This window comes from Macaca thibetana, chromosome 6 (assembly GCF_024542745.1).
Source record: "Macaca thibetana thibetana isolate TM-01 chromosome 6, ASM2454274v1, whole genome shotgun sequence".
Lineage (NCBI taxonomy): Eukaryota > Metazoa > Chordata > Mammalia > Primates > Cercopithecidae > Macaca > Macaca thibetana.
The window spans coordinates 104,876,678-104,902,032 of NC_065583.1; the positions used below are offsets into that span (position 1 = coordinate 104,876,678).

General features: G+C 40.0%; 2 protein-coding genes across 8 annotated transcripts in view; one reads left to right on the forward strand and one right to left on the reverse strand.

The window, feature by feature from the left end:
• The window catches only part of IQGAP2 (IQ motif containing GTPase activating protein 2), a 309,380-nt gene that overhangs the window by 81,673 nt on the left and 202,352 nt on the right, over window positions 1-25,355 (reverse strand). For 4 of the 6 annotated variants that reach the window (XM_050795627.1, XM_050795628.1, XM_050795630.1 and 1 more), the window contains 2 exons: window positions 19,778-19,902; window positions 15,001-15,164 (listed from right to left, as the gene is read on the reverse strand). In XM_050795627.1, the coding sequence (XP_050651584.1) occupies window positions 15,001-15,164; window positions 19,778-19,902 (289 nt within the window). Of the gene's footprint in view, window positions 1-15,000; window positions 15,165-16,894; window positions 17,043-19,777; window positions 19,903-25,355 lie in introns of those variants that run through there. The other 2 variants (XM_050795633.1, XM_050795631.1) reach the window with 2 other exon arrangements.
• F2RL2 (coagulation factor II thrombin receptor like 2) lies at window positions 2,460-10,713 on the forward strand. 2 transcript variants are annotated; one of them, XM_050795691.1, is made up of 3 exons: window positions 2,507-2,727; window positions 3,512-3,593; window positions 7,592-10,713. In XM_050795691.1, the coding sequence occupies exon 3, from the start codon at window positions 7,594-7,596 to the stop codon at window positions 8,650-8,652; it is 1,059 nt and encodes a 352-aa protein (XP_050651648.1). In that variant the 5' UTR covers window positions 2,507-2,727; window positions 3,512-3,593; window positions 7,592-7,593; the 3' UTR covers window positions 8,653-10,713. The 2 variants fall into 2 exon arrangements, with proteins under 2 accessions (XP_050651647.1, XP_050651648.1); XM_050795690.1 differs by lacking the exon at window positions 3,512-3,593 and having other exon boundaries at window positions 2,460-2,727.

Sequence of the window (25,355 nt, forward strand, 5' to 3'; positions counted from 1 at the left end):
CCTATGTGTAGGAGTAAGTGTCATGTTCTAAATCCTAAGTCAAGACTGTGATGAATGAAAGGTAATGGATCCGGCACTGACTCTGTCATTTAAAACTTAAGATGGATGGGGGCAGCAAGGAGAGGAAATAGTCACTGGTTCCTCTGGCAGGCTTCTAACACTATTTTCCTCAAAGACTAACGTGAGATAATACATGTGGAAAGGGCTCTGAAAATGAGATAAAGTATCTGTTATTTCATCCTGCAACATCTGGGCTAAAGGAGACCTCTGGAGAAGTCTTGGTGCCTGCTTCCACAATCACCTCTAGCTACGTGGCAGACTACAATGGAAGCATCAGCAAGATTTTTCATTTCTTTTAAGAATGGATGGGGGAGGCTCAAACAGGAAGCTGGGTGGAAAGGGGAAGACAAGAGGAGGAAAAAAGAGACAAGGAAGCAGGAGCTAATTTTTCTCTGTTTCCAAGATCTCAGAGAACCCAACACTCCCCAGGTATAGCCTAAAAACTAAGCTCTACGAGTTCATTTATGTGTCTCAGTTCTTTTGAAGGGTATTTACCTGCCTTCATAACTTATCACTGTAGAAGATGCACCACACAGATTTTTACCCAGATGAGAAGTCAGTAACAATCTTACTTCAAAGCTTAAAGTATTAGTCTTATGAGCCAAACTGAAGAGAGAAATTACAAATCAGATGAATTTAAGTCAGCAGTTTAAATTATGAAACATTGAACTAAAGGTTGCTAGAGTTAAATGTAAAACCAAGAGTAAAAGCTGAATCTTATCAATGTAAAGTCTGCTTTTTCTTAATTTATTGACTTTATTTTATTTTTGAGATGGAGTGTTGCTCTGTCACCCAGGCTGACTCACTGCAACCCCCGCCTCTCAGGGTCAAGCTATTCTCCTGCCTCAGCCTCCCAAGTAGCTGGGATTACAGGCACCTGCCACCACACTTGGCTAATTTTTATATTTTTAGTAGAGATGGGGTTTCACCATGTTGGTCAGGCCAGTCTCGAACTCCTGACCTCAAGTGATCCCCCCCACCTCAGCCTCCCAAAGTGCTGGGATTACAGGCGTGAGCCACTGCGACCGGCCAAGTCTGCTTTTTCAGTTGTTCACCAGAAGACTGAAAATAATAGTATATTTATGGGACGGCCACACCTCCACTTCAGTTAAACAGCCAGGTTCAACGGAAGAGTTAAAAATGAATTAAATGACCAGAAACTAGGCCATGTGCAAATCGTCATAAATTCCTGATTTTAGATAACTCCCAGAAAAGTTCTAATTAAACAGAAAAAACCTTTGCCAATATTTTATGTTTTTTATTTCTGCAATATAATAGCATTCAATCTCAGTTTGTATAACCATATATTATGTAGTTGAAGTATTAAACACTGACCTTTGTAAAAATCTTGGTCTAATGTAATTTAATCAAGATGTGAAAGGTTTCCGCAGATCAATTTCTTCCTAGCTTATCCCTGGCCTTTAAGTCTCATGTGAAATTTGTATTTTCTGATTCTTGCTGCATTTTGTAAGGAGCAGGCAGTGGGGTTGTAAGTCTTCAAGTTTAAGTTTTATTTACTACAGAAAAATCTGTTATAATGTATTTTTTTAACTGTATTTAAGTCATACTCTACAGAATATAACAATTCATAAAAGCTTATATGTTGTACAACAGTGTGAATGTATTTAACATTACTAAACCATATGCTTAATACTGGTTAAGATAGTAAATTTTATGTTATGTATATTTTACCCTTATTAAAAATATCTTATTGTAGACTTATTCATCAGCACTCATGGAATAAAGGGAGTTTTTATTTTAATGATGTGCTATGATTTTAGTTTAATTGAACAGTGTTGTTTGGGAGGTTCCTCCAGTTATCTGACGCTAAGGGTTATTGAATGGCTTAAAACACATCAAGATAAGGCAAAAAAAAAAAAAAAAAAAAAAAAAGCCCGAACAAACCCCATCCTCACCCAGCAAAGAAAAACCACCACCACTCAAAAGCTAGGTTCTGGCCAGGCACTGATGACAAATTCAAATCAATATGATATTGATGGAAAATTTTCAAAGTAATTGACCACTCAGTTTGAATTTCTTAAAAAATGTTTGTTTTCCATGATTAATTTATAATTATATAAGGTGTTTAAGAATTAAGATTTGAAATAGCTGGGAAGATAAAAGAAAGGATAATTTATTAAGTAGAAATTACACTCTGGAACTGCATTTTTAAAATGGATAAGAAATGAAAGATGGGACAGATTCAAAACTTACTGCTGCTCAACATCTGTTTTTGGCTTAGTTCTGTAAAGGCCTGCGGTAATTTCTGCCATTCTTTAAATGCAAATATACTAGGGGAGAATTACAGCACCTATTCAGAATAGATTGTTGGGGGTGGATAAGAGTTAAATGCCTTTCTCCAGAGATAACGTAACACACTCAGAGGCTTGGCCTGAGTCATGTTTACTGAAGCATTGAGTGGGTTACATCCTTTCCCTACGGCGGACCAGTGCAAGTTTCCTGCCTGCTCGGCACAGGAGAGCAAACTTCTACAGACAGACCAAGGCTTCCATTTGCTGCTGACACATGGAACTGAGGTGAAATTGTGCTCCATGATTGTATACGTTTCATAACGTTCAAGAGACAAGACTCAGGTCATCAAAATGAAAGCCCTCATCTTTGCAGCTGCTGGCCTCCTGCTTCTGTTGCCCACTTTTTGTCAGAGCGGTAAGCAATTTTCTCAGGGGGTTGGATGGGGATGTGCGTTCCTGTTACAAATTAAAGAGTCAACTGAACCTAGCTTTCTTTGCATCTCACACAAACTGCAAACCCCAAAGGCAGTTTGATCTTATTATTAAAAGGTAGAACCATGGAAATGAACATCTATAGTTCATTCACTCTATTCAAACCTGGTCAAAGACTAAGTGTTCCCTCCTGATGTTTAAAAATGTGTGGCATATTCAAGATTTTAGATGTCTACAATTAAGTCAGGGAGCAATTTTGAAAGATGTTTTGTGTTTGTAAGAATTTTCTCTTCTGGTTAAGCAAAGATGGCACTTTTTCAAGGGATTAAAAAATATATCCTGTGTTTATACCTCTTGATGAGACATAAATGGGAGAAACAAGAATATTGCCAGAAAGAAGTCATCTGCTTTCAATAGCTGGCAATGCTAATAAGTCAGTATTTCCAAAATGAACGACCGTTTTTGACTTTCAGTGGGGAGTTCTCCCTACCCTCATATATGATGTTTTAATTTTAGAAATAAGGTCTCCCAAATACTATTATCCAACTTCGAATGTACTTTCCACTTTACCCATCACAATGCTAGCCTGAAGCCTCCTGCTTTTTCCAAAAATAACAAATTTGGGATAGGTGTGTACCTGTCACTTTTTATTAGGTCACACACTCCAGTCAACATTGTTAGGAGTGGGAGAGGCAAAGGCTGGACATAGCAAGGGAAACAAAAACAGAAAATAATGCTTTCTAAAGGAACATTGCTTATATTCACAGTTGGAATCCCTGAGTTGTTGCAGAGAGCTCTAAGAGAATCTGTGGTGATTAGCAGTAAGCACATGTGGGATTTATGAATACAGTAAGTGCACGCTCTTTCTGGGAGTAGATGGGCCAATATGTTAAGAAGCAGAATTGCAAAAGAAACAAGGTTTTCGGGGGTGGTTCCTTCAAGACACTAGTAGGGTTTGATGGAGGTGAAAATGGGGGGGCCTCTGAAAGAAACAAAGAGGCAGTGAATTTGCTTTCTTCCATAGGGGTGGGGGAGAAATGTGAAGGAAGAAAGAAGCAAGCTCGTCCAACCTGCCTTATTTTGTTGTGGTTTTGTTTTGCTTTAGGCTTTTAGCAGCCTGAAGCCATGGTTTTTAGTTTCTGTCTCTAGTGATAAACGGAAAACATGGATGAGGAAGGGGCTTTACTGGCTCAACTAGAAACAGAAACTGTGAATGAATCCATGACCGTATTCTCTCCTTTGGACACCCCCGAGAGGCCGGAGTTCATTCCCTTTGGATTAGTTCTTCAAGGCCTTTTCCTAGACAGAAAAACATCTTGGAAACATTATGCCCAATGGAAGCCTCTATGAAGAATTAAAATACATTAAAAAAATTTAACAATGAATACAATTCATAAGGAAAACCAGGCTCTGAGGAATAAAAGACTTATTTAAGTGGAACCAGATCTGGCATTCTCTTGGAAAATGGAATCAAATCAACTTTTCCACAAAACACAGGCACTGTTTGGCATGTCTGGAGGCATGATGTCTTCTTGCTAAATCCCAGAAATTTTCTGTAAACGGACAGACACTTGGTTTTAACAGCTTTTTAAAATCAGGCTAATAACTTGTACGGCATGATCTTCAGCCACCATTCTCTAACTTTGTGCCTATCTTTTTTTTTTTTCCTTTTTTTTTTTTTGAGACGGAGTCACGCTCTGTTGCCCGGGCTGGAGTGCAGTGGCGCAGTATCACCTCACTGCAAGCTCCGCCTCCCGGGTTTACGCCATTCTCCTGCCGCAGCCTCCCGAGTAGCTGGGACTACAGGCGCCCGCCACCACGCCCGGCTAGTTTTTTGTATTTTTTTTAAGTAGAGACGGGGGTTTCACCGTGTTAGCCAGGATGATCTCGATTTCCTGACCTCGTGATCCGCCCGCCTTGGCCTCCCAAAGTGCTGGGATTACAGGCTTGAGCCACCGCGCCCGGCCTTTGTGCCTATCTTTAAAGGCACTTCTCTTTGGGTGATGTCAGATGCAAGAATTTTTCCAAAATGCAAAAGTGAGCAGAAGGGTTTGTGTGTCACACACACCTTCAAAGATCACCTCTAAATACAGGCACAGAAGAATGCTGCCTCCCACATTTTTCTTTCCTTTTCTTTAATCTACCTTTTCTTTCTTTCTTTTTTTTTTTTTTGTTTTTTTAGACAGAGTCTCGCTTTGTCGCCCAGGCTGGAGTGCAATGGCACGATCTCAGCTCGCTGCAAGCTCCGCCTCCCGGGTTCACGCCATTCTCCTGCCTCAGCCTCCCGAGCAGCTGGGACTACAGGCGCCCGCCACCACGCCCGGCTAGTTTTTTGTATTTTTTAGTAGAGACGGGGTTTCACCGTGTTAGCCAAGATGGTCTTGATCTCCTGACCTCGTGATCCGCCTGTCTCGGCCTCCCAAAGTGCTGGGATTACAGGCTTGAACCACCGCGCCCGGCCTAATCTACCTTTTCTTAAATGATACCTGATCACCTCCATACCCTAAGTTATCAGGCCACACCTCCTCTATTTTACTCCATGAATTCAGTTTGTGCAATCTCAGGTTTACTTGGAAGGTTTCCATTTCACCCAGGAGCTAACTGCTAGAGATTAAAGCAGGAAGAGAAACTGGCTCTGTATGAGACACAGGTTACTAAACACTAACTTCAAGCATTCAATATGGAGGAATTTTGAGGCCATGGGACAAGATGCAATGGCCCAGTACTGGCATTTTAAATCCATGAGAATGAGGTTTATATTTGGCATAGAAGTCTATCTTAAAGGTAACATTAGAAATCTGAGAGAATCTATTTTCTATACATGTGAAAGGGTTACAAAAAGTTATATAATAATAAATGTTCAGGTTTGAGCTTTAAGATTTTGGTTTTGAAATTGCAGGAATTAGGATTATTAACATCAACATGCCAAGTAACACCAAATATTGATAGCATATAGTTGATGTGTTTCTATCTTTTAAAGAATTCATTTCCAACTTCTTAGGTCCTCACACCGATTTCATCTTCTGATTTTTCCTCCTTTGTTTCCTCTTCCCTTAAAATCTGTCATTACCCCTAAAGTCCACCTTTGGATTCTTTCTTCTCATAACTCTCCCTAGGCCATCTCAACCACTTCCACTAAATTAAACGAGAGCCTCCACGCAGACTACAATAAACCATGCCTCTAATTTGGGCTCCTGGAATTTTGGACCCACATCTAGTCTTCTAACCAGTTGCTGGACGTTTTACACACTAATATTCCACCAGCAACTCATCCTCAGTCAGACTAAAAACAGATTGTAGCTTCTCCCCCATCCTGCCCCCTTGTCTCTTCCTCCAACTCAGTTAATGGCATTCTCTCCCTCTAAGTCATCTAGAGTAGAAACATGAGTCATTATTGCTTCCTGCCTCTCCCTCACTGTACCCCAAAGCCAATCAGATGCCAAGTCCCTTTGAGCCGCCATCAGAGTCTCATGTATTCGCCTCTGCCTTTCCATGACCACTGTTCCAGCTCAGTAACTCACTGAGCTATGAATGATAACAGTAGCCTCCAAATCAGGTCCCCTTGTCTCTAATTTCTTACCTTTTCAATCTATTCTCTAAACTATTACCTAAGACATCTTAAAAACAAGTCACAATAATGGCTATATTAGTTTCCTATTGCTGCTATATCAAATTACTACAAATTGAGTGGCTTAAGACAACAGATTATATTTCTGGAGATCAGAGGTCTTAAAATCAAGGCCGTTGGTGGAGTTGGGTTCATTCTGGAGGCTCTAGGAGAGACTCAGCTATCTCGCTTTATTCAGCTTCTAGAAGCTGCCTGCACTCCTTGGCTTACGACCCTTTCTTCCATCTTCAAAGCCAGCAGCGTAGTGTCTTCAAATCTCTGACTTTGACCCTCTTACCTTCCCCTTAAATGGACTCTTACAATTATATATGACCCACCCAGACAATCCAGGAAAATCTCATTTTAAGATCCTTAACTAAGTTAGATCTGCAAAATTCCTTTTGCTAGGTAAAAGAACAAACACACTTGTAGGTTCCAGGAATTAGCAGGTAGAATCTTAGGGGGTGCTATTATTCTGCCTAACACAATGGTTATTCCTCTGTTCAAAATTATGTGTGCAATCCCAGCATCTGTGAATAGACATATGATTTCTTAGGACAGTTTAGAGGCCCTTCAGGAATTTAGCTGTCACTCACTCTTTAAATTTCCTTTCTCAGCTGCACCTTATTAGCATAAGACAATGCATTTTTATGCATCTTCTACACTAGTAGCATTACTTACAGATAGAAATGGAGTTTATTTAAAACTTTACACCACTGACACATAAGTATACAATAGAAATTTGCTAAATCAACTTATTTGGCATTCCCAGATCCCATGATAGCCCACATTATGCTTCTGCCCATTCATCACCAGCAGAATCTTACTCATTAAATTCCATCTTTTTATGAACCTTGCTAATCTTTGCTCAAGTTCATCTTTTCCTTGACATTTTGCTCAAACATCTGAATCTATTAAGTATTGTCGGAATGCCTATATAGTTTATAGTCAACATGCCTATAATGTTCTGATGGGCTTTTTTGTTTCTTCCAATAGTATTATAAACACCTCACACACAAGGACTGATCATTTAGTTTTTGTTTCTGCATGAGATAGTGTTGTTCTGGGGCATACGATATGTATTAAATATATGCTTGTTGAGTGACTAATCTATAATAACTTTTAAAATAAAAGTGATCTTAAATTCTACAATCACAGAAATTATTTATAAATAATTAAACACATTGTTTTCTTTTTTCTTGAACTATAAATTTATGTTAATACTTTCTTTCAATTACAGGCATGGAAAATGATACAAACAACTTGGCAAAGCCAACTTTGCATATTAAGACCTTTCGTGGAGCTCCCCCAGATTCTTTTGAAGAGTTCCCCTTTTCTGCCTTAGAAGGCTGGACAGGAGCCACCATTACTGTAAAAATTAAGTGCCCTGAAGAAAGTGCTTCACATCTCCATGTGAAAAATGCTACCATGGGGTACCTGACCAGCTCCTTAAGTACCAAACTGATACCTGCCATCTACCTCCTGGTGTTTGTAGTTGGTGTCCCGGCCAACGCTGTAACCCTGTGGATGCTTTTCTTCAGGACCAGATCCATCTGTACGACCGTATTCTACACCAACCTGGCCATTGCAGATTTTCTTTTTTGTGTTACATTGCCCTTTAAGATAGCTTACCATCTCAATGGGAACAACTGGGTATTTGGAGAGGTCCTGTGCCGGGCTACCACAGTCATCTTCTATGGCAACATGTACTGCTCCATTCTGCTCCTTGCCTGCATCAGCATCAATCGCTACCTGGCCATCGTCCATCCTTTCACCTACCGGGGCCTGCCCAAGCACACCTATGCCTTGGTAACATGTGGACTGGTGTGGGCAACAGTTTTCTTATATATGCTGCCATTTTTCATCCTGAAGCAGGAATATTATCTTGTTCAGCCAGACATCACCACCTGCCATGATGTTCACGACACATGCAAGTCCTCGTCTCCCTTCCAACTCTACTATTTCATCTCCTTGGCATTCTTTGGATTCTTAATTCCATTTGTGCTTATCATCTACTGCTACACCGCCATCATCCGGACACTTAGTGCATATGATCATAGATGGTTGTGGTATGTTAAGGCGAGTCTCCTCATCCTTGTGATTTTTACCATTTGCTTTGCTCCAAGCAATATTATACTTATTATTCACCATGCTAACTACTACTACAACAACACTGATGGCTTATATTTTATATATCTCATAGCTTTGTGCCTGGGCAGCCTTAATAGTTGCTTAGACCCATTCCTTTATTTTCTCATGTCAAAAATCAGAAATCACTCTACTGCTTACCTTACAAAATAAATAGTGAAATCATCTTAGAGAACAAGGACAGCCGTCACAGAGAATGTCTGTTTTCACGGACAACACATGCATAGTGCAAGGAGCTCCATTTCTGAGCTCCTAAGAAATATGCTTCAAAGGTCAAACATTACAAAAGCATTAGTTTTTTTTTTTTTTTTTTGAGACTGAGTCTCACTTTATCACCCAGACAGGCATGCAGTGGCACTATCTTGGCTCACTGCAACCTCCGCCTCCCAGATCAGCCTCCCAAGTAGCTGGGATTACACCACCACGCCCAGTTAATTTTTGTATTTTTAGTAGAGATGGGGTTTCACCAAGTTGGCCAGGCTGGTCTTGAACTCCTGACCTCAAGTGATCCGCCTGCCTCGGCCTCCCAAAGTGCTAGGATTACAGGTGTGAGCCACTGAGCCAGTCAGCATTAGTAATTTTTAAAAATACTTTATCAGTATTTAAAAAACGTTAATGCAAGAGAAAAGATATCACAACTCTTTATGGAAAATGACATTTCCATTTGCCTTATTGCTACTTCAAGCTCTTTAAATCGCCATCTTCCCTGTTTCTGTGAGTGGTATTGCCATCCTTGACATTTGACATCATTTCTTATTCTTTGGTCTCTTTTGACTCTCATGCTGGTGGCTGCCTCATCAACTGATCCTATCTTTGTAGGGTCCCTCACCAGGATTCTTTATTTAGTTTCACCTTTGCCTTCTTTTTTCTTTTCTTTAATAGAGACGGGGTCTCGCTTCGTCATCTGGCTGAAGCGCAGTGGCCTGATCATAGCTCACTTCAGCCTCCAACTCCTGGGCTCAAGCAAACCTAATGTGTCGGCCTCCCAAGTAGCTAAGACTACAGGCATGCACCACCATACCCAACTAATTTTATTTTTTATTTTTTGCAGAGATGGAGTCTCACTTGCCCAGGCTGGTCTTGAACTCTTGGTCTCAAGTGATCTTCCTAGCTCAGCCTCCCAAAGTGCTGGGACTACAGGCATGAGCCACTACACCCAGCCCACCTCTACCTTCTAAGTATTCTCTCCACTGCCAGCCTACCCTCTACTTCACAAGTCCTGCCAGATTAATCTTCCTTAGATATCAGCTAGGATACATCACTAAAACGTCTCCACTAACTCCACTGCTTCTATAATAAATCATAAATCTTTAGCCTGGCATTCAAGGCTCAATTGCTAATCCAACTTCCTGTTAAACCTTGTTTGTGATATAGGCACCAACCAAACCTCTTGCTGTGCTCGATCTCCACTCTGCCTCAGACTGAAAAGCTAGTCCTCACGTCTTTGCCTTAATTCTGTCCATTTTTTCTTTCAAGTCCTCGAAGGACCATTCTTCCCTGATTCTCAGGCTAGAAGTGTCACTTTTCTTATCTGTACTTCCAAAGCACTTTCGTATACTTTTTATTATGGCATTTATATATAGTTCATTTATATTTAAATTTGTATTCCATGAACAATCAAGTACTATGTATAATGGAGAAAGTGCTCATCCGCTCCCTTCCTTGAGCTTCTGGGTGATGCCAGGCCCAAATCTTTGTGGCGCCCAGCTCCATGCTTTGAATACTATGTAGCTGAATGCATTTTTAAAATCTCAAAGCAGTTAAACAGCAGGAAAGCCCATTAACTTCATACTGAAAAAGCAACATACTGTGATGTGATGTCATTTCAGGTTGGGCATACAAAAAAATAAGGAAGCTAAACTAAGACTATACTCACAAGGCCATTTAGAAGTTTTAAATAATGCCTCTACTGTTTTTTTTCTTTGACATAGCTTTTAATTGGGAAATGGAATTTTGTTATTAATACCCATTATATTTCTGTAAGTAAATGACTATTTTTCCCTTAACTTAGTGATTAGACAGGAGGGAAGATATTAGTGATTAGACAGCAGGGAAGATATTAGTGGTAAAAAGTGAATGGTAGTAGTGAATATAAATGGGGTTGAGCAAACTTTAAGCATAAGGGACTGCTGAGATGAATTTACAAGTCTGTAGGAATCTGCCTTGACTGTATTTTGTACTGCCCAATAAAACAATAAAAAACAATTTTAAATGTATATTTTTAAATGTGCAGAGTTTTCTATTTCATTGGACTTAAGTAAAAAGCTTCCACATGAAGGCCCTTTATAATATGTGTGTGGTTATGCGAAGAGCAAAACTCAGGTAAACACTAAAGTGAGAATGAAAAACAAATCTAAAGTAAGTTTTAAGAAGATAAAAACTTAAATGGAAGGAACTGACTTCTGAAAATTAAGTCATCAATTACAACAGTTTTACCCAGGGAAAAAATACAGCAATATTCATTAAAAGCACACAGTTTTTATGGTATATACAAGGAGCAAAACAGAACTTTTTGGTGGAGTATATAATTCATATGTTCACAAGCAAAACCTTCAATTGTAGAATAGCACACAACCCAGTGAACAGACATAGAAAAAGTGTTAAAGTCAACATGACCATTACTCAAGTCTCTTTCCAAGAGGCAAAAGGAATTTGGTGGCTACACAAGGTTATACTTGAAATACTGCTAAAGAGGACCAAGAATCCTCACCAACTTCCATCACTGTCCTCCATCTTTGATAAAATTGGGCATCCATTCTATGAAGATGTTATCCATTGTGTTCTTTAATGGCTGTATGCTTTGGCACACTTTTACTTTATACTGATAATATCAGCAATATAATTTTCTTCTATTATTTTCCAAGGCCAGACCTTGGGAAGACAAGGCACAGAAATACCTTCATAAACACACAACTGGAAACTTCTAGGAATCAAAACAGTAGAGGATGCTGAATGTGGTGGCTTGTGCCTATAATCCCAGCTACTTGAGAGGCTGAGGTGGGAGGATCACTTGAGCCCAGGAGTTTGAGACCAGCCTGGGCATCATAGCAAGATCCCGTCTCCAAAAAAAAAAAAAAAAAAAAAAAGCAGAGGGGAAAAACAAGGACATTAAAGACAACATTGCCAAACAACAGAATTAGGATTTTTCCGAGAAAAAAGAACAGGCTGAGGAAAGAAAGTTTCAAAGTCAATGAACAGAGAAAGAAAACCACTTAAAAACAGGAATTTAACCAAATATGATTTATTGCTTGGACCTGCAGTATTTTAAATCTGTTTAAATCTGTTAGTAATCGCCAGTATATTTCAAACCTCTAATTATATAGTCTAACTGGTTTAATGCCTGAACTAGAACGCAGATCCCTAGGCTCCATATTAATGCTCTAATCACACCATGAAAGCTACCGCTTCTGCACCTAGAAAGGATGCCTGACACAGAGCTGGCATGGTGTGGGCACTCAAAGCCTTCTTTCAAAGGACTCCTGTGGAGTTCCATCTCAATCTAGACTGGAATGCTCCATCTAGAAGGGACCTATACTGCCTGCCTATGAAAGGCCTTGGGTTTGTGGAGTCAGGCTCACCTCAAAGACAAACCCCCATGTGGCTGTGGGCAGACAGGGACCCAGGTCTGTCTCTATTTGTCCTCAGAAGACCCCAACTTTGGTGTGTGAACAGAGCAGACCCTACATCTAGTAAGAACCTTGAGGCCAGGTGCTGTGGCTCACACCTGTAATCCCAGAACTTTGGGAGGCTGAGGCAGGTGGATAACCTGAGGTCAAGAGTTCAAGACCAACCTGACCAACATGGTGAAACCTCGTCTCTACAAATACAAAAATTAGCTGGGCATGATGGTGGGTGCCTGTAGTCCCTGCTACTCGGGAGGCTGAGGCAGGAGAATCGGTTGAACCTGGGAGGTGGAGGTTTCAGTGAGCTGATATGGCACCATTGCACTCCAGCCTGGGTGACTGATCATGACTCTGTCTCCAAAAAAAAAAAAAAAGAACCTTGAGATCACTCACCTCTTACTTGGGAGGCAACCATAGGTGTGCACAATAATACTAGCTACATTATTTAAGCCCTTTTTTTGGTGCCAGGCTCCATGCTAAATGCTATAGCTACACAAACATGTGCACATATTCTTCATTAATAGTACCTATAGTTATATATTGATATATATTATATTTACATATTGTATATTCTCATTGAACCCTCACCATAATCCTATAAGACAGGTACTATTATTCCAGTTTTATACATGCAAAAATAAGCATATAGAGATTTGGTGACTTGACCAAGATCACATAACCAATTTGTGGCAAAGCCAGGATTTGATGTCTATCTTCAAAGCAAATAATTTTGTCTTCCAATGATTATAAGTTTACCATGTGTCATGGCCACAGCCACCTCAATGGAAACATCAAGGTGAAGGCCCACTCTCCTCCTCCTGGGATGCATGGACTCCAGGCTTGTGTATGAGTCCTCACTCTCCCACTCACTGGCTGTACCTTGGCCAGGCGTCCGCCCCAAGCCTCAGGTTCATTCACATCAGACGAGACAGCACCCATTCCACAGGTGGTATGAGGCTTAAATGAGAAAGACTGATGTGAGTGGGGGCGCTTGGCAAAGCGAGGAGGGTCAGGCAATGCCACTGACATTCCTGTCAGAAGGCTGGCAGTGCAGAGGGGGCTACCATGGGGGATAACTTTCTCCCGCCTTCAATGAGGCAGTGGAGTAGTGAGGATAGGATTTACATTGGTTTTTAAAAGTTTAGAAACAGTAATGATTTAATACATACACTCCTTAAAAAAATTAAAAATCCAAGCAGTACAAAAACAGAGTGAAAAAGAAATCTCCCACCCATACTAGCCTTCTAGTTCACCTTCCAGAAGGTATCCTCCCTCCGGAAATATTTTAGACACACAGAGGAGTGTGTGTGCCCCTCCCCCAACACGCACACAAGTCTGTATTCATTTATGTGCACATCACAGCGTGATTTTTTTTTTTTTTGCTTAACAACATTTAGGTTGTTTTTCGTGTTTTGTTATTGCAAACGAAGCTGCAATAAACATCTTTTCCCATCTGCCATAATACGTAATTACAATGTTTCTGAATCAGACAGACCTGAGCTGTATGTCGTCTCAGGACTAATTACCTTTTAGATAGCTTTAATTTTGTTTTATTTAATTTAATTTATTTATTTTGAGACAGAGGCTTGCTCTGTCGCCCAGGTTGGAGTGCAATGGTACGATCTCGGCTCGCTGCAACCTCTACCTCCTCGGTTCAAGAGATTCTTGCGCCTCAACCTCCCAAGTAGTTGGGATTATAAGTGTGGGCCACCACACCTGGCTAATTTTTTTTTTTTTTTTTTTTAAGTAGAGATGGAGTTTCGCCATGTTTGCCAGGTTGGTCTCGAACTCCTGGCCTCAAATGATCCACCTGCCTTGGCTTCCCAAAATGCTGGGATTACAGGTATGAGCCACTGTGCCCGGTCATGTTTTAGATAGCTTTCAACAAGTTACTTAATCTTGGCTTCATTATGTGTAAGATGGCAATAATGATGGCAAAATGGTTCAGAAGGCTGTTATGAATTGTTTTGATGATTGAGATGATATACATGAGTATCTAATATCATGCCTGACAAATAGTAGGTTCTCAATAAATGTTTGCATTAACCAAGGATGTTTTTCCTGTTTCGAATGAGGCAGTTCCTAGGTTCTAAAGACCTAGACAGAGGAGACAACCACCCTTTCAGTTGGGTTTGCACCTGAAGACATGGCAGCCATAAGTGGCTAGGTCCCAGGTGGCATCACTCCCACTCTTAGGTGACAGATCACATCAACCTCATCACTCAGCCCACTGGCCTTATCACAGAGGCCAGTCTTTGCGGGGCTCCTTATAATAGCGGTACAAGCTCTGTACTCAGAAAAAGCCACTAGTCTTCAAGAGGACAGCTTCTGCTCTACCTCCACACCAACTTCTCTTAGGATTCTAGTCCCTGACAGTCTCCAGCATCAGTGAATCAATCTGTGTATCTCTCTACTTGACACTTTGCACACGCTTATCTTTACAATTACTTATCTGTTCCATGTGACAATGTCTACTGCCTCAATCAGTTTCTAAGCATTTTGAAGATAAGGTCAGAGAACATTCAAATGGTATTATGTGTCCCTCTGTATCCCCATCTTCTCTACCAGAAGCTATGGACTGAACTGTGCATGTAGTATCTACTAAGGAAATAGTCAATGAATGGAACTCAGAACAAGAACTCACCTACAACTGAGTTTTTAGTCAAAGAATTAAAGCAATAAATAGCTCTGGAGCTGGTTTCCCCCTAATGTTTGGTACCAGGAAAATAACAGCTCTATTATTTCCATTCTGATTCATGGGTAATTGTTGAGACAAGAAGTTCATGAGATTTAACGTAAATGGGTCAAATCCTCCTCCTTCCCTCCCTCTGCCACCCAGCCTGTAAAATTTAAAAGAAACAGATATACTAAAACTTACTCCGAGTTTCTGTGATTTAGCATGGTATAAAACATCCTGGTAGTGCTGGGCATGGGCTGGGTCCACATCACTAATATTCGCAGTAGGTAGGAGCAAAGTTTCTAAAGTCCTCAAAGGATTCCCTTCATCAATAGCTTCATTGATGTACCCTACAGCTACAACTCCTAGAAAATGAAGAAGCAGTTTTCCTTTTAAGTCACAGTATATTATGACTTCTCTAGTATTACCTATTGCAAAAGGCTAATAAAGTAGTATAGCAAGGTTGTAGGATGCAAGATCCAGGCACAAAACCAATTATGTTTCTATACACTCATAATAAGCAATCTGAAAATAAAATTAAGAACACATTCAATTCATAATAGAGTGCAACTACAAATACATTATAATTATAAATAGAATAAATATTTATATATAATTTAATGAAAGAAACATAAGACATGTACACTGAAAACTATAAAACACCATGGGAAAAAACTTAAAGACAACTTAAATAAATGAAAAGATAGCCCATGTTCATGAATTGGAAGATTTAATATTGTTAAGATGGAAATACCTCTTAAATTGATCTACAGATTCAATGTGACTTCTATCAAGGTCTCAGTTGCTGGGTTTTTTTTTTTTTTGAGAGAGTCTTGCTCTGTCCCCCAGGCTGGAGTAAAGTGGCATGATCTCGGCTCACTGCCACCTCCGCCTCTCGTGTTCAAGAGATTCTTGTGCCTCAGCCTCCTGAGTAGCTCTCTACATTCGGACCAACACTTGTTACTGTCTTTTTTATTACAGTCATCCTAGTGGGTGTGAAGTGGTATCATATTGTGGTTCGGATTTGCATTTTTCTAGTGACTAATGGTTTTGAGCATCTTTTCATGTGTTTATTTTCCCTTCGTACATCGTCTTTAAAGAAATGAAATGTCTATTCAAGTCCCAGCTACTTGGGAGGCTGAGGCAGGAGAATCGCTTGAATCCAGGAGGCAGAGGTTGCAGTGAGCCAAGAATTGTACTACTGCACTCCAGCCTGGGTGACAGAGTAAAACTCTGTCCCCCTAGCCAAAAAAAAAAAAAAAATATATATACACACACACACACACACACACACATATATATATATATAGAGAGAGAGATACTGACTATAGGGTTCACAAATGAAAAGCACAGAAGTCAAACTATGAAACCTGAAAAGTTTTTGCAATTCTAATGAAACGGATCTATCTGGAGGTTACTTCTCAACACCTTATTATTAAAAAATAAACTATTATCCATTCATAAAAAATATGCATTTAGATAGACACACACATATATAACACATATACACACACTGTCAAGGGGCTTTTGCTTCCTAGATTAGTACTGATGGACAAGGACTGTTAAAGAAACTAGATATTAATGAACAATAAGCTTAGAATATTAGCATTTTTAAGGTCAAACTTCACATTTCTCATTTTTTCCATTAGATTTCCTCTAAAATGATCACCAGTCACTTCATAGATGTGACATGCCATGAAATAGAATGAGTACTTCTCATTTTTAAAAAAAGTATCTCTAGCTTGACATTCAAGTAAAGGTAAAATATTTAGCTAAATATTTCTTGAATAGATGAGCCCATAACCACCACTTCGTTAAGAATGAAAAGATTGACCTGTAAGAAGAATAAAAGCATCTAAAACTACTAGAAATCATTCCAGACTATAATACTTAAATATGTTTGAAGAAAAAGCAAAAGTATTTCTCTAATGTGCAAGTTATACTATCTGTAAATATTGAGAGAACTCTGGAAAGTCTAAGTATTATCTATATACAAGGTACTCTCGTTTTACCCTGTAGGATTTATAAACTGGAGTGCATGGAATATTTAGTGCCATTCTCTGGTCACCCCCCTTGGGTAAGCTGTTCTAAATACCTTTAAAACACCCCATCCAAAAATGGTCTTAACAGAACCAAGGCCGATCACCTGGAAATGAGTGCATTTCAGCTGACTTGATTGAAATCACCTGCTAAAGTTGTTGTCTGCTGCGTTTCTAAGAATACAAGCTGCTGAGGTCATAGTGAATGATATCATAGGAGCTGAAAGATTACCCAGAAGCCCTCTGGGAACATGTGCATCACTTCCTCTGTTTATAAATAAAAGACAAATCCTATTTGAACAAAGATTGCTGAGCTTCACTCAGCCCATGATCCACTTCTTTATATCAACACGTGTTACGATAACATTCTAGTCCACAAGAGAGTGGGCGTTCTTTTAGAGTTCATGTATTTGAGGCAGCAGATGAGGTAACCTACGCAGAATTGTACCTAACAAATTTAAAGAGCAAAAACTCAAAGAAGAAAACTTCCTGATGTAGGCTATATGGTTAAAATAATGCTCCTTGATGGCTCTACTGGGAAAAGCAAACTTTTCAGTAAGAAATCAACAGAGCCTGAGGAAATGCATTCAGCAGCTAGCTTCTCCATTAAATTCACCTTCTATATTTCTCTTTTTCCATTAGCTGCTTACCTCCATCACAACTCAGATATGGAATTAGATCTCAGAGCATGTGGCAAGAATAAAGTGGGGAGGCAAAAGTAATGCACCTTCAAAACGTCCATGAAAAATTCTCAGCTCTTCAGATGACTTAATTACTACACTGATCAATTCCTGCCTGGTTACAACGGTGTATTTTAGAAATTTTAGATTTTTGAGCAATTGCCTAAACATGATACCAAACTCAATACTTCAGGAACTAATTTGACAAAAGAAAAAATAAAACCAAAACAGATAAATTAAATACTCTGTATTAAAGTTCCTAAATTCCAGAAAGGAAATATTAATGTCTGAAATACCTTTTCTGGTTATGGCATATGTCCTTTATGACAAGATACTAAACAGAAGTGTTATAGTGGCTGTGTGAAATGCCCTAGGGAGAATAACTTAATAGTGCTGTTACCTTGATAGATAAAAGCCACAGCAATCAAATGAGATTTTTTGCTTAAAAATAATATCTACTTACAATTCTCTAAATTATGCAAATGTTACTTTTTTTTTTCCCCCAGTAATCAAATAAAGCAAAGGCTCTATTTGATAATCAAGAACAAAAATGGCATTTTTCCCCTTTTAATCAATGTCAACTCTACAGTCTTTCAGCACTGAGACCTAACATACCTTCACTTGTGTAAGCAGCACATACAGAAATAACCAAAGCAGAACTGAAGCATGGGTATTGGCAAGAATTGGGGAAAAAGTTAGAAAGCAAAGATGGGACGTGAGTCTTTGTTTTGCCTACCAAAAGAAAGGAGTCCTACTTCTTGGGTGGCAGTTGCCATAGCAACCAAACCACTGCTGAAGGAGATTCAGAGGAGTAAGACAGAGGTTGTGGAGAAGGGCAGAAGGCTGGGGGACTGAGCTCTGTAGCAGGACACTAGGAGCAGTAGTGGTCCCCCAACCCCCGCCTGATGATGTTGAACATCTACTCAAATTACAGCTTGCGTCTTGACTAATGTCTGGCAAGAACCATAAACTCCCAAGCCAAGTGTCAGAAAAGAGCTAAGTTTTGTGAGCAAGCTGTCTGATTGCAGAGATTTTAAACGCTTCACTGAAAGGAAATGCAGAGGCAACAGGAAGCTGAGCCATCCAAAAAGAAATTTAGATTTGTGCACAACTTGAAAAGGACAAAATGGAAGTGTCCAGGGATCAGTGTAACAGTGGTACATCCGTGGTACCTTATATAGGGTAGCACATCTGGATCGTGTTTTACAGTAGGGGCTTAAAGTGAGAATATGTTTAAAAAACAAGAACCAAAACTGGCCTTGACTTTTGGCCCAGTGCTCACAGGAAATAGCAAATAAAAAGAAGAAAACTTTGCAAATGCAATTAAATAACAAAGTCATATGTTTTATTTCAAGAGTGACCTTAGTATTCCTAAGTTAAATACAGCATTAGAAGACCAGACCTAAGACCTTACCCAAACACACTAGAATAAAACTTAATAAGATGTGAGAGAAGTATCTGCCCTCAAGCTTGGGGCAAATGAGTTAGAAAAGTCAAAGCTGGAAGGTGGAGGAGAGATCAATGATTTTAGCAACACTCATCCACTGTTACTGACAAGTGAAAAGCTCATAAGCCACAGAAGATGGTGTTGCTTTGTTTTCATGGTGGAAAACACAGCTCGAAGCTTGAATTTGGTAATGCATACTACAGAAAAGCAGTGAATGTATGGACTGCAGAAGCTACATAGCTCCTCATTCTTCACTCTATTTTCATAAGCAAGATGCAAATGATAAAGCAGCAGGCTGACATTCAAGAAAGCATGTTTCAGGGTATATCTTCTCGAGGTTGGTATGCTTTCACGCTGGCAGCTTATAATTTCTAGAAACACAGCAAATCACCATGATCTGTGATCATTAAATACAGTTAGATTATGTTCCAATTTCACCATTTGTGGGGCAGAAAAATCGTGTCATATTTCAGGAGAAAAAATGCCCAAATAAAAGATCAAAATAAAATTGGGTGCTTAAAAATATGAGTTATTTAACTGTCTCTGAAGTACAAATAACCAGAATATATCAGGCCTTTTACCTGTGTATTTTATTCCATTATGAATTCTTGTGTAGGCTTTGTAATGTTTATAATATATTGGTACAGTGGTATAGGCATAAAATCTACATATAAATAAAGGTATGCATATTAGCGGAGTGTGCTCTCACAAAGTTCCTTGAGTAAAAACTTAAAGCCCTAATCTAGAGAACTAAGTTGTCCGGATACCTTCTTCTCTCACTATGCTAGAGAAGGCAAGTGTCTTATACTTACGGTCATTTTCTTCTTGAATTTGAGCATTAACCATATCAATACAATTCTGAATTTCATTCCAGCTTAAGTTATCTTGTCCTTGGGATAAAACTTCTAGTTTAACAGAGAGTAGTGTGTTTGCATAACTGTGGAAGAGAAAATAATCATGATGTTAATCAGAGACATTCATTCTTTGTTTATGTTATGTTTCTCAACTGTGACACACGGTCAAACGTAGTTGTCATGAGGTTAGACAAAGAGTAGAAAGGCAAATAAAATTGTCTTGTGTAGATCTGTCAACATACACCAAGCTTACTTGTACTAACGGTGTTTTCTTAAAGTATTTTTATGAACAAATTCTGTTTAATGAAAGCTCTTCAAAATCGAAACTTGTACCTAACTCAAGCAAAACTGGAAGCTTTCAAGTCTGCGAAATTACTTTTCCCCAGTTACTAATTTTCCTCCCCTTTGTATGTCTTGGTTCTTCTCAGTCTTCAGATGATTGTTACAGGACCAAATTCAGAGTTACCATGGGTCTCAATCTTTCTATCATCAAGGGTCCTTTTCATTATTTCTCTTGTTCCTTCCAAAATCTAAGTTTTAAAAGATCTTTTCTACTACAACCCTCATATAGAGCCACCTTGAGGCCTAATATGCCACTGAGGAATTAGATAACATGCAAATGCAGATCCAGAAACCTTGCTGAGTAACACAATCTTTACTGTATGCTGTCCTGAAGAGGTGGCACATGAGTTAAACCAGTATATACTGAAATTCCTTTTCACCTGCCCATTTCTCCAAAGGTTCCTAGCCAATACTCAAGAATCTCTCTTAGGCCTGGCATGGTGGCTCACACCTGTAATCCCAGCAATTTGGAAGGCTGAGTGAGAGGATCGCTTGAGCCCAGGAGTTCAAGACCAGCTTGGGCAATATAGGGAGACCCTGTCTCCACAAAAAAATACAATTAAAATTAAAAATGGTCCTCTCACCCATCATTTATGACCAATGCCCCTTCTCACTGTGCATAGCCCTCTGGAAGATACAGTTTAGTCAATCATTCCAATTACTGTTTTTCTGTCTGGGGAAATTTCAGGGAAAAACTTACTCATACTGACATATTAAGAAACTTTTACTTTTCAATTATCAATTTTCCTGCTTTCCAATTTTCACAGAACCAATGTTACAACCATAGGCTAACATGAACTATTCCAGCCAAAAGTAATAAAACTAGATAGTTTAGTGGGCTTTCTTCCTTTCTTTTTTTTTTTTGAGAAGAGTCTTGCTGTGTCACCCAGGCTAGAGTGCAGTGGCCCCATTTGGCTCACTGCAAGCTCTGCCTCCTGGGTTCACACCATTCTCCTGCCTCAGCCTCCCAAGTATCTGGGACTACAGGTGCCTGCCACCATGCCCAGCTAATTTTTTTTTTTGCATTTTTAGTAGAGACAGGGTTTCACCATGTTAGCCTGGATGATCTCGATCTCCTGACCTCGTGATCCGCCTGCCTTGGCCTCCCAAAGTGCTGGGATTACAGGTGTGAGCCACCGCGCCTGGCCTAGTGTGCTTTTATGTCTTTACACCAGGGCAATGAAGAACAATCTTCTGTGTACACAATGAGTCACTGTGCAGTTTGAATTCTGAATAGTCTCTAGGGATCTAGTAATGGCAGAGGTTAAAAGAAGAAACATTATATGAAGTCTAAAACGTTTTCTTGGTTGTGACAAACTTTTTCAAAATTCTGCATGCTTCAAGGTGACATCCAGTGTCTTCCATAGAGAGCAGCTTGAGAGAAAAACATGATTCAAAAATAGGAAATGGCAGTAACAATTTATTGTCTGGTGCTGAAAGAGGTCTCGCCAAGTGCAGATGTGAAATACACTAGTAACATATAATAATACTGACCGCAATAACAAAATGGGTAAGTGTTAACTTACACTGGTTAGTGTCCCTCACAGACGGAGACCACTCTAAAAGTGCAAAGTCCTTATGGGCATCCCATACACTTAATGTCTAAATGCTGACCCAACAGGAGTGAAATGGGAAAGTTAAAAATAAACACAGAAGGAAATACAACTACCCATCATTTTTTAAGAAATGAACAAAAACAAGCTATAAAGAGAAAAGATTTTTTAAAGTAACACCATTTGACCCAGCAATCCCATTGCTGGGTATATACTCAAGGGATTATAAATTATTCTGCTATAAAGACACATGCACACGTATGTTTATTACAGCACTGTTCACAATAGCAAAGACTTGGAACCAACCCAAATGCCCATCAATGATAGACTGGATAAAGAAAATGTGGCACATATACACCATGGAATACTATGCAGCCATAAAAAAGGATGAGTTCATGTCCTTCGCAGGGACAAGGATAAAGCTGGAAACCATCATTCTCAGCAAACTATCACAGGAACAGAAAACCAAACAACGCATGTTCTCACTCTTAATTAGGAGTTGAACAATGAGAACATGTGGTCACAGGGAGGGGAACAACATACACCGAGGCATGTCAGGGGATGGGGGGCTAGGGGAGGGATAGCACTAGGAGAAATACCTAATGTAGATGACGGGTTGATGGGTGCAGCAAACCACCATGGCACGTGTATACCTATGTAATAAACCTGCACGTTCTGCACATGTACCCCAGAACTTAAAGTGTAATAATTTAAAAAAAAAATTTATTTTACAAAGTAACAAAAGAGAGCTCCACAGGCTTTTCCAATCGAGTATTTCTCTCCAGTACTGAAGTTACCAACTTTGGGAAATATGCAACAGTTTATCCAAACAGGCAAATGTCCTCTCCTCTCACTCCTTGGAGTCTACTAATCTGGGAAGCTCTGAGAAGATCAGTAATCCAATTCAGTTCAGCAGATGTTTGTAGGCACTTACTACATGTAAAATGTGGCAGGCACTACAGGAATATTAGGAGGAAAAAGGTGCAGCCTTTATGCTTTCAGACCAGTGGGTAAGACGACAAAAATTCCAAAAAGGTATAAAAGCAGAGACAGGAAAGGCCATTAAAGTAGAGAGTCCATAAGAGTAGATATAACGGGATTCGAAGCAGGAAGTGGAAGGGAATCCTTACTGGTGGAGCACCCTCCCTAGGACAGGCACTGAACCAAACACTGAATCCTGAAAACAGTTCTGCAAATGCAGAGTGGGGCTTTCGTTTCTTTTGTTTTCATGCTTTATAGATGAAGGAAAAAGGTTTAGTTAGGGAGGGTCAAACTCAGATATCTTTGGCTCCAAGGCATATGTTCCTCCAACCACATCATGCTACCTCCCAGGAGAGATAACATCAGATGCTGGGGTGGGGAGAAACATGGATATACTTCATGGACCATAATGTATGGTAGGCAGGGCTCAGAAGCTCCAATACTGGGTTTAGCTGAGCTGGGTAAAGGTACCAAGTTCCTGACGGTGAGAGGACCTGCACAGGAACACACAGACTAGAAAGTACACTTGGACTTGGCTGAAGTGCAAAATACGAGTAAGGATGGAGCTGGAGGTAAGGTCAGAGCAACATGCTTAGAATGAGAAGTCTGTTCTTAATTCAGATGAGAACAAGAAACAATCAGACAGGAGAATTATGAACAGGACTACATTTTAGAACAGTTAATCTGGGAACAGTGTATGCCCAAGGCTAATGTTAACCCATACAATACTTTTGTGAGAATTAGACAAAAGAATCCTTCTGGGCAAACACAGCCCCAAGAGTAGAAGCCATGGTGAACAGGGAGAGGCTTTGCATGAATTTGTCAAGCTGGTCATGCACAGCACACTTGTGCTATGAAGCACCTGCACTCTGTGGGGAGAGGCCCAGGACAGAGCCGTGTTTCTCAAACCTGATAATCTGCAAAACTGGGCTTCCAAGATCCCAAGTTAAGATGCTGACTTTGGAAGTAAAATGCCAAGGCTGTAGAAGATCATTTGGGGCCAACACAAGTGTCAATACAAGAACCCAAGTGGGCCCTTAAATCCCATGTCAGTACTGGGTCTTCCAGATCCAGAATGTATTTAAATTAAAAAAAAAAAATCAAAACACATTTTAAAAGTTTTTCACACAGAACACTCGAACTGTGAGGCTCCATCTGTAGGTCCCAGCTGGAAACTACAGGTATAAATACAGTTTTCAAATAGAATAGGACCACTTCTTTAAGGATATTTGTTTTTTTTTTTTTTTTTTTTTTTTTTTTTTTGAGACGGGGTCTCGCTCTGTCACCCAGGCTGGAGTGCAGTGGCCGGATCTCAGCTCACTGCAAGCTCCGCCTCCCGGGTTCACGCCATTCTCCTGCCTCAGCCTCCCGAGTAGCTGGGACTACAGGCGCCTGCCACCTCGCCCGGCTAGTTTTTTGTATTTTTTTTAGTAGAGACGGGGTTTCACCGGGTTAGCCAGGATGGTCTCGATCTCCTGACCTTGTGATCCACCCGTCTCGGCCTCCCAAAGTGCTGGGATTACAGGCTTGAGCCACCGCGCCCGGCCCTTTAAGGATATTTGTAAATGAGGAAGCAGGCATTTTTGATAATCAGAATGGGTGAGTCAGGGGCTACTGTCATGTGGAGGGCAGTTGCCAGGGATGCTAAATACATGGGACAGTCTGGACAGTTGTCTCACCAAGATGCCCCATTAGCCTGTAAGCTTCATAAGGGATTGCCCGGCTGTGTCTTCTACTCCAGCACTAAGAAAGTATGGCAAAGCCTGGTAGGTAGGAAGGATTAATGAAGGGGGAGAGAAAAAAAGTAGGATGACCAATTTAGGGGTTACTACAGAAGCAAAAGTGAGAAGTCTAAGTGAGGGTGGTTGCAGGGAAATGGAAACGTCTTGCAGAGGTATAAATAAGGCACATAGATTGGCTACTGATGGCAGGCTCTTTAGAGCACAACGGTGCCTAGCTGAGGGCAGAGGAAAACTCAAATTGAGCTTCAGGTTTCTAAGCTTGCAGGAGAGAATGGTGCCATTAACAGAAACAGTAGAAGTAGATATAAATTATCTTGGAAACAGACTCGAAGGAGTCATATGAACCACATGGCCAAATTTAAGTAGAACAAGAGAATTAGCTTCCCCTAAAAGACTAAAAACAAGGAGAACCCACATCTTTCCATTACTTCTTGGCCATTCTCTACACAGACAAGTGGTCAAATACCATTTGTTTAACCTAAGAAATCTCTGGTCTTTCCTTTGCAACTGTACACGACCCAAGAGAATTAGCCAACCTGCCTACTAGAGCAGTTCCAAAATCAGTTTCTGAAAAGAGCTTTTGTCAAGATCTGTGCAGACATCTCCCCCTGGTGGTTACAAGAATCCAAGATTCACTCATTTTAACTGGGGCTTTTGTCTCAGCGACTTTCTCATCTGGCTCCCAATTCTGGCCATTTTATTGTCTCTCTAGATCCGCTATGGTATTTTATAATAATGCTGTCAGTTGTACTATCTGGTAGCACACTTCAGAAACATGAAGGAAAGATAAATGGATGTTGTTACTCACTGCCATGACCCACAGTGGTCTCAGGATTTCTTTGGTTTAATAATCAGAAAAGTGGAGTTTGGGGCCCAACTGCCCAATTTTAGGTCCATAACTCCAGATTCTGTTTCTGC